General features: G+C 49.0%; 1 protein-coding gene across 2 annotated transcripts; it reads right to left on the reverse strand.

The window, feature by feature from the left end:
- Positions 1-168: 168 nt before the first annotated feature.
- Positions 169-5,307, reverse strand: ITPRIPL1 (ITPRIP like 1). 2 transcript variants are annotated; one of them, XM_010362078.2, is made up of 3 exons: positions 5,053-5,307; positions 4,765-4,871; positions 169-3,976 (listed from the first exon to the last, which is right to left on the reverse strand). In XM_010362078.2, exons 2-3 carry the CDS (start codon positions 4,772-4,774, stop codon positions 2,319-2,321), a joined length of 1,668 nt encoding a protein of 555 aa, XP_010360380.1. In that variant the 5' UTR covers positions 4,775-4,871; positions 5,053-5,307; the 3' UTR covers positions 169-2,318. The 2 variants fall into 2 exon arrangements, with proteins under 2 accessions (XP_010360380.1, XP_030777140.1); XM_030921280.1 differs by lacking the exon at positions 4,765-4,871.
- Positions 5,308-9,572: the final 4,265 nt, after the last annotated feature.

Here is a 9,572-nt window from a genome sequence, read left to right on the forward strand (position 1 = left end):
CTGGCTACTGGCCATACCACTGGGCAACCACAAGGCAGACTCGTTCCAAGTACATTGAGCAACACCAGGAGGTACTGAATGGAGCTATCAGGGTAACACGAACTTCTTGGGAACAGGCATGTGAGAATGCTGATCTGCTGAGTGTGTTACTGCAGAGATTCCCATGTATACAGAAAATAGCCTCCTTTATTGACTCTGACTTAAAACATCAGCACATAATTTTCTAAACAAAAAGTATATGGACGTTTCTAGAACACCAAAATCCCACCAGCAGGGAACCACCAGGATTGCATCTTGCCTTGAAAGCAGTACCGGACGGATGCAGGCAACGTGGGAACACGGTAGCTATTGTGCACTAGGAGCCCCAAATACTGACTGGCATCAGCTTCTGGGACAATATTTTTTTTTTGAGAGACAGTCTCACTTTTTTTGCCCTGGGTCACTGGAGCACAGTGACACTATCAGAGCTCACTACAGCCTTGACCTCCGGGCTCAAGCAGTCTTTCTGCCTCAACCTCCAGAGTAACAGGGACCACAGGTGTATGCCACCATGCCCAGCTCATTTTTTGTAGAGACGGGATCGCGACGGGTTGCCCAGGCTGGTCTTGAACCCCTGGGCTCAAGTGATCTGCCCACCTCAGCCTCCCAAAGTTCTGGGATTACAGGTGTGAGCCACCGCACCTGACTTTGGGACATTTTAAATTTATTTTTGCTGGAGGGGAGGGTGTGTATTCTATGACTGAAGCCCATAACAGCCAGCATCTGATCCTTGCTGAGGTCAAGTTCATTGGGGACAGGTTACCCTCCCCAGCAGATCTTCTTGGCAGTGCAGACAGAACAGCATTGGCATTTCCAAAACAACCACACCCATAACTATAGCTGCATTTCTTAACACTCCTCCTCAGCATCCCATGGTTTTGAAAACAGGGAAAAACACACCAATCATATCTCTAGAATCACAACTTTAGAGCTGGACTGCTTCCCAATCCTTTCCTATACAAACCTGGCAGTGAGCCTGGATGGTGAGGACCCCTTTCAAAACCACACACACAGTTCAAGTAATCTCTTTGTCATTTTTGAAAAAAAAAAAAAAAATACAGAGGAGGCATGACCAGACAGAAAAAGCACAGCTAAACATGGCAGCTAAACCTTCTTGACACTTAACAAGTGGCTCCCCACAAAAAACAAAGCAACTGTTCATCTCAGAGCCCCCAAAAAGATTGTCCTTGTGAAGGCCTTTATAATGTTGCCTCCGGGCCCTAAAAAGGTCATCAGATGTTAGCCATTTCATTGATTATAGTAAACACATTATCTCAATTATGAGACAGGTTACTACTGACAATATATGTGAATCAATGTGAATAAATTAGGTAGTTTTTTCAGATGGATAAAAACAACTCTCTTGTCATATGAAAATAGAGCTAAGTTAAGAAAATGGAATGTAAACATCTTGGTTATATTTTCTTTTTGTTTTTTTGAGACGGAGTCTCACTCTGTAGCCCAAGCTGAAGTGCAGTGGTGCGATCTCAACTCACTGCAGCAGCCTCCACCACTGGAGCTTAAGTGATTCTCGTGCCTCAGCCTCCCAAGTAGCTGGGGCTACAGGCACGCACCACCATGCCCAGCTAATTTTTTGTATTTCAGCAGAGACGGGGTTTCACCATGTTGCCCGGGGTGGTCTTGAACTCCTGAGCTCAGGTGATCCACCCACCTCGGCCTCCCAAAGTGCTGGGATTAACAGGCGTGAGCCACCGCGCCCGGCCTTGGTTATATTTTCAACATAGTGAAGGTTTGAAAAATTAGATCCTAAAGTAGGAGAAGTTGCCCTTCACAGTATTTGGGATAAAATGGAGTGCCACCAGCTCAGATGAGAATTAAGCTAACAGTTCAACAAGGAAACCAATTCACAGAGAACACACCTGGGAGTCAATCACAAAAAGGAATAAGCTGGAATGAAGGTATTCTCTGGTTCTCTCGCTTCCAGTGTTGATACAAAAACACAACTTCACAGTACCCCTCTGGATTTCACCTCCTTAGCAGCAAGATCCTCCCATAACATCCGCTACCCTCGGCCTTCTCTGGGTCATGATGAAAGTTAGCAGAACAAAACCTCAGATGACCCAGCCTTGATTAGGCCCCGCAGGGTCATTAGGCCCATCCTCATCACCACCTCACACACTCCCTAAGGTGTCTTATCATAGCCCCCACTGGCAAGGTGAAGGTCACATATGCCACTGATAGATCTGAAAAATAAACACTTGTGTAGCCCAAGGAATTAGAAATACCTTCATCTGTTTTTTTTTTAAATGGTCTTTACATCAAGGTGCTGCAGCCAGTGGGGCACGAGGCAGAGTTTTCACCTGGGTCAGAAGGTTTTGGAACTCTTCCACTGCCTGTGAATGTGCCTTGGGGTTGAGCACCAGGTGCTGGAAGAGATTGACAGGCTCAGCACTCCTAAATGTCTTAGGGATCGGGATGGTCAGGGGCAGAGAACTGTTACCAATGAGGAAATGATGGAGGGACCTTTGCTGGAGGCCACGGCCCAAGAACCAGAGAATGTCCTGGAGCCGCTGAGAGAGCATGTTGTGGGCCCAGTCCGTGAGGGGCAGCCGTAACAAGAGGTGCATGAGAGCTGTTTTAAAGTGGTAAGATGTGAGGATGGGGCGGGATGCTCCGTGGGGTAAGCTCTGATGCTGCCGGAGACTTAAAATGATCTGGAGGCACTTGAGGTGACAGGTGTTCTCGGGGGCAAAGCGCCCCACCAGCTTCAGGAACAAGTGCTCACAGGCCACAAAGGACTCAGGCCAGTCCACACTGGTGAGCTGCTCCTGGTCAGGAGCCTGACTCACCAGGTAGACCAAGGTGTCTTCTCGTTGCACCCCCAGGACCAAGTGGATTGAGAGAAAGCGGCCTGAGCGATAGTCTAGCCTGAGCTTGCAGGAGGTGGGAGATGGTGGGAGACTGAGTTTAAAGTCATACTTGTGGGCCACAAGGGCCCAGGCATTGCCCATCATGTTCCGGAACCACTGCACAGTCTTGCACACGTCTAGGTGGAGGCCAGTGCAGAGAGCTGCCTTGATGGAGCTGCTACACTTCCCCAAGACTGCTGAGGGTTCCCTGTGGTGGTGCACCAGGCACAGCACGTCCCCAAGGAGTTTCTCACGCTTGCACACACATTCTGACTCCACCAGCACACAGCCACAGCGGCGGCCCAGGGCCGGGTCCTTCATTTCCAGGACAAACATGGTGCCCTGCGGGGGGACGATGGGCACCAGGATATCCAATTTCTGGGTCTCATGGAGGGTTCCCCATTTCTCAAAGGCAGCCCCGATGCCCAGGCAGTCTTCCAATTGTGGGTGAGCCTCCTGGCGGCTGAGCACTCGACAGGCCTCGATGAGATCATCCACAAAACTCTCCACAAACTCACAGGTGCAAGGCAGGTCACGGATGGCATTTTGGACATAGTGTTTGTAAAAGGAGTCCAGGGCCTCCTGGGAGGGGAAGTCAGTAAGCCAGTTGTAAGAGGTGACAGGGACAACATGGACTTCCTCCTCCTCCTCCTCACTGCTGGAATCAAAGGCCGGCTCTTGCTGCATGTTCTGTCGCAGGAGCTCAAAGACGAGAAAAAGGCAAAAGAGGCCAGTGTTCCACAGGTTTCCCAGCATCCAGCCCAGAGGCCCCTCCTGTCCATCGGCCTGGAACGGCCACCCCATGTCTTTCTTCCCCAGCACTAACTGGTCGCTGGATGTGTCTCCTCTCCACAAGTTCTCTGCCTTCTGCTTCTGCTCAGCTGCTTGCTTTCTCTCTTCAAACTCCATCTCTAGCAGGCGCATCTCCTCGCTCATTCGCTTCTCCAGCTGCCGACTCCTGGCTAATGTGTCCAGGTCCATCCGGTCACTGACCATCAGGGGGTGGTGAACAACATACATCACTGCCAAGAACAGCAGGCTTATCACAGCCATGGAGGCCTCTGCATCTGGAGAAGTGGGAGAGTAGGAGTCAGTGGTCATCTTCCAGACTCATCGGCTCTCTAGCTCACACTCCCCAGAGCCCTGGTACCCCAAATTCTGAAAATCAACTACTCAGGAGAAACAGAAAGCCCACAGAGCTTGGCTTGGACACAGCAAGGGTGTCGGCCTGGGAGGAGGTTCGAGAGAAAAGAGGGTGGCAGGATGTGCCCCTCAGTCTCTCTCCTGCTTTCCTTCCACATGGTGTGGGTGGTATTTAGGCTTCCAGAAAGTGGACATGGGACTGTTTTCATTCCTGTGTAGGATAGGGAGGGGGACCCTTGTGGTAGGGTGGCCTCACCCGACTCATCAGTCAACCATGGGCACCAGACGTGCCCTGCTGATCCCAGAGGCTCCTTTCATAGCCAGAAAGCCCCGAGCCTGCCTGGGTGACACCTTTCCTCTGCCCCGGCAGCCAGCTGTAGCATTCCACTTCCTCTGTGACTTCACAGTCTTTATTCTGCTCACCCAAAATGCAGTGAGCCTCATCACTCAGCCTCTCCCTCTCTGCCAGGGAGTGCCAGGGAGGCACAGTGCTGCCAGCTGCTTGCTACGGTACCCTCTGAGCTCCTAAGGGGCCAGTGGATACCCAGTGTGTGGGCAGGCTAACTTCACGTCTTAGTCCAGAAAACTGTCTGCAGAACCCGGTGCCCAAGGCCTACCTGACAGCCGCAGGGCTCAGTTCCACTGCCTCCCCACCCACCCGTGAAGCCCGAGCTTCTGCCATTCACCCTAATTCACAAGCTACCGCGCTTACCCAGATTCATGAAGGACTGCACCGTGTGGACGCTGAAACCAGCTGGGACTCTCCTCCCTTTGGAACTTGGCCTTGCTTAGTTAGTCTCCCCGCCCTGTCCAGGAGCCCTGTTAAAACGCACAAGGTACCTGGGGGCTTTGGTTCAACTCGGAACCCGCCCCTCCCCCCATTCATAACTTCCCCAGATGCCACGCCCAGAGACTTGTACTCTCACCCGCCTACCCGTAGGAGGCCGAGGGCCCATTCCACCTCGGGATGTCTCCCGGGACCCAGGGCCGGGTTACTCACCTTCGGTGTTAGGAGGAACACGGTCTTAAAGAGACAGCGCGGCCTGACCGCCACTGCCTTTTTCCCGGCAGAGTGGGGGCGTCCGGTTCAGCGCTGGGGCCGCGCGCGGGAGTGGCCCTGCTCCCCTTTCCTGGGTTACAGACCATGGTTGGCTGAGCGTCTGAAGTCTGCCTGGGCGCGGGGGGCCCCTAGGACCCCCAGCACGCGGCTCCGAGGGCAGCCGCGCGCCGCAGCCGCTCCCGCCGTCCGGGCTCCTCCCCGCCCACCCAGTACAAGCTCCTCCCCGCCCAAACCCCGGTGGCTCAGCTTGCAGGGGCCGCGGCCTCCGCACAGCGGGTCTCCGTCCGCACCCAGGCCCCCGTGGGTTTGCTGGGAGTGGAGGGGCCGTGGCCACACACCGTGGGTTTGCTGGGAGTGGAGGGGCCGTGGCCACACACCGTGGGTTTGCTGGGAGTGGAGGGGCCATGGCCACACACCGTGGGTTTGCTGGAGTGGAGGGGCCGTGGCCACACACTCGCCGCTGCTCGGCCTCCCTGGGGTGGCAAATGGGGCACCGCGTGCCTGCCGTCAGCTGCACTCGGTTCAGTTCAGTGGAGAATAGACTTACTAGGATTCGGCTAAGGATGATGGTGGCAAAACTGGGAATTGACCGAGAAAAGCCATTCTCACTTCGGGCTGGCCCTGAGAAAAATGGCACAAGAAATAAGATGTGGTTGCAGCACCCTAAAAGTGCTTCTCTCCCAGACCACGCCCAGACTCAGGCGTCTTTCCCCAACCCCTTTCTCATATCAAAGTGACTCTCCTGGAAGAACAGACAGCACCCAAAGACCTTACTTGTGGCCTTGCTTGCTACTCACTAGCCACGTGGGAGTAAGAATCCTACCTACAGGGCAGCTCTGCTGATACATGGGTGTATAAAAGAGAACTTTATACAGTGTGGAGGCTGGACAAGCTTTATCACACCTTAAGAAAGACCAACAGAATGGGTTTCCTGAAAGGGATCTTAAGATATCAGAAAGAGCACTTAGTCTTCCTGTCCTGTGTCAGCTCTCCAAGGAGAAAAGGAAGTGATGACTAATTCACTAAAATTGATACTAATTCACTAAAATCCCTCTGCTGAAAGACAGGTTTCAGGGTTTTTGTTTGTTTGTTCGTTTTTGAGACAGAGTTTCGCTCTGTCACCCAGGCTGGAGTGCAGTGGCACCATCTCGGCTCACTGCAACCTCCCCGCCCCAGGTTCCAGTGATTCTCCTGCCTCAGCCTACTGAGTAACTGGGACCACAGGTATAAGCCACCATGGCCGGCTAATTTTTATATTTTTAGTAGAGACAGGGTTTCACTATGTTGGCCAGGCTGGTCTCGAACTACTGACCTCAGGTGATCCGCCCGCCTCGGCTTCCCAAAGTGCTGGGATTATATGTGTGAGTCACCACACCCGGCTGGGTTTCAGGTCTTCTTATCCAGTGGCAATGTGTAGGGAGCTCCCAAACAACTTGTACTTCCAAAAATTCTGACTTATTTAATTGTGGAGCGGGAAAAACTGTCTGCTGGCTGACAATGACTGAAGTTCCAAAGTTACTTTTTATAAACGTGAATTATGGAAAGTAGATCACAGGTTATTGAGCATTCATGCATTTGGAGCGGTAATAATGAAAGTCACTGTTATCTTTTCACTTATGACATGATGTCAGGACACAAAATATATGCTTCAGAGTGTGCAAAAACAATCATGTTTAAGACCATGTGTTTTTAAGTTGTATTATTTTAATTGACAAATAATAATTGTACATATTTATAGGGTGCACAGTCATGTTTCATGCGTATGATGTATAATGATTTCAGATTAGGGTAATCAGCATATCCATCATATCAAACATTTATTTCTTTGTGTTGGGAAGGTTCAATCCTCCCTCCAGCTATTTGAAACTATGTATTATTACTCTTATTTTGTGTGTGTGTGATGGAGTCTTGCTCTGTCGCCCAGGCTGGAGTGCAATGGCGCCATCTCAGCTCACTGCCACCTCCACCTCCTGCGTCAAGCAATTCTGCCTCAGCCTCCCAAATAGCTGGGATTACAGGTGCATGCCACCAAGCCTGGCAAATTTTTTGTATTTTAGTAGAGTGGGGGTTTCACCATGTTGCCCAGGCTGGTCTCAAGCTCCTGAACTCAGGCAATCTGCCCGCCTTGGCCTCCCAAAGTGCTGGGATTACAGGCATGAGCCACCACGCCTGGTCTATTATTGTTAACTATCGTCACCCTACAGCAGTGTGAAACCCTAGTACTTAGTCCTCCTATCTGACTATAATCTTGAATCCTTTAACAAATCCCTCCCTGTCACCACCTTCCCCTCCCCTTCCCAGCTTCTGGCATCCTCTGTTCTACCTTTTACTTCTGTTACATCAACGTGTTCTAGGTCCCACATGTGACTGAGAACATGTGGTGTTTACCTTTCTGTTCCTGGCTTATTTCACTTAATATCCTCCAATTCCATCCAAGTTGCTGTGAATAACAGGATTTCATTGTTTTTTTATGGCTGAATAGCATTCCATTGTGTACATATACCACGTTTTCCTTATTCATTCATCTGTTGTTGGACACATAGGTCAATTCCATATTGGCTATTCTGAATAGTGCAGCTATAAACATGAGGGTGCAGATGTCTCTTTGATATAATGGTTTCCTTTCCTTTGGATAGATTTTAAGTAATGGGATTGCTAGATCATGGGAGTAGTTCTACTTGTAGTTTTCTGAGGAACCTCCATGTTATTCTCCATAGCAGCTGTACTAGTTTACCTAACAGCATATCAGAGTTCCCTTTTCTCCCCATTCTCACCAGCATCTGTAAAACCATGTGCTTTAAAATGTGTGTTTGTGGTTAAGGATTTGTTTTAAAAGTGGTTGTTGGATGGGCGCGGTGGCTCACGCCTGTAATCCCAGCACTCTGGGAAGCCAAGGCAGGTGGATCACCTGAGGTCAGGAGTTCAAGACCAGCCTGGCCAACATGGTGAAAGCCCGTCTCTACTGAAAATACAAGAAAAAAAAAAAAAAAAAATTAGCTGGGCATGGTGGTGCATGCCTGTGATCCCAGCTACTCATGAGGCTGAGGCAGGAGAATCACTTGAACCCGGGAGGTGGAGGTTGCAGTGAGCTGAGATCGTACCACTGCACTCCAGCCTGGGCAACAGAGCAAGATGCTGTCAAAAAAAAAAAAAAGTGGTTGTTAGGTTAGATGGTTGTTAATTCATGGTCTGTACAGAAATGAAGTTGGTTGCCTGATACTGTTTCTTAATGAATTCAACCTAAAATTATAAGGCAAAATGGTGCTTATGTGTGAAACTTACACTGTGATGAAGTCATTTCAACAACTAACTTTGTTTGACTCACAAGTGATATTGACCTGCTTAATACACTTCCTGTGCTGACAAAAGGTAAAACAAAAGTAAGATCTCTATTTTTACATAAATTTGCAGCAGATGTATTTTCAGAGCTCAAAATACAGTTCCAGCAGACTTTGTCAGACATTAGTGCAAGTAAAAAGGACAGTTCTACATTTCAAAATTCATTTAACTTTGCAATTGAAGAGCTTCCCTCTAACCTTCAATTAGAAGTGATTAATCTGCAATGTAATGACATTAAAAGGCAAATATCAAGAGAAGATTCTAATCATATAAATGCCTTCGAAGATCAATTGAAATCATGTGCTCGTGCATTCATGTCAGTATTTGACAGTGCCCATCTACATTTTCGAAGAAGAAATATGTAAAATCTCATTACAGATCAACATTAATAGATGAATGTTTGCAATCAGTCTGGATGATAAGAAACACTAACATTAAGTGACATGTTATTTCCCAAAAAAGAATTATGTTATTCTCATTAGTAGACCCACATAAAAATTGTACTCGGCCAGGCATGGTGGCTCACACCTGTAATCTCAGCAGTTCGGGAGGCTGAGTCAGGAGAATCGCTTGAACCTGGGAGGCGGAGGTTGCAGTGAGCAGAGATCGCGCCACTTTTTGTCAACAAGAATGTGTGGAAATTTATTTTCTCTCTTGTTATATAAGTACCTACATGGTATCTTGAGTCTGTCTCTTGGCCTGCAAACACTAAAACATTTACTCTCTGGCCATTTACAGAAGAAGTTAGCTGACCTTTGCTTTTAAGCATCAAAAAGTGCACATTTCCCTCAGAAATCTATTTGTAAAATTGTATATTTTTATGGCTGGATGTGGTGGCTCATACCTGTAATCTCAGCACTTTGGGACACTGAGTTGGGAAGATGGATTGAAGCCAGGAGTTGGAGACCAGCCTGGGAAGCATAGCGAGACCATGTCTCTACAAAAAATAAAAAGTAAAATAAATTAGCCAGGCATGGTGGTACAAGGCTGTAGTCCCAGCTATTCAGGAGGCTGTGGCAGGAGCATCACTTGAGACCAGGAGTTTGCAGTTACAGTGAGTCATGATTGCACCACTACTCCAGCCTGAGCAGACTGAGCCCTAGCTCTAAAAAAAAAAAAAA

Source organism: Rhinopithecus roxellana, chromosome 17, assembly GCF_007565055.1.
Source record: "Rhinopithecus roxellana isolate Shanxi Qingling chromosome 17, ASM756505v1, whole genome shotgun sequence".
NCBI classification, from domain to species: Eukaryota; Metazoa; Chordata; class Mammalia; order Primates; family Cercopithecidae; genus Rhinopithecus; species Rhinopithecus roxellana.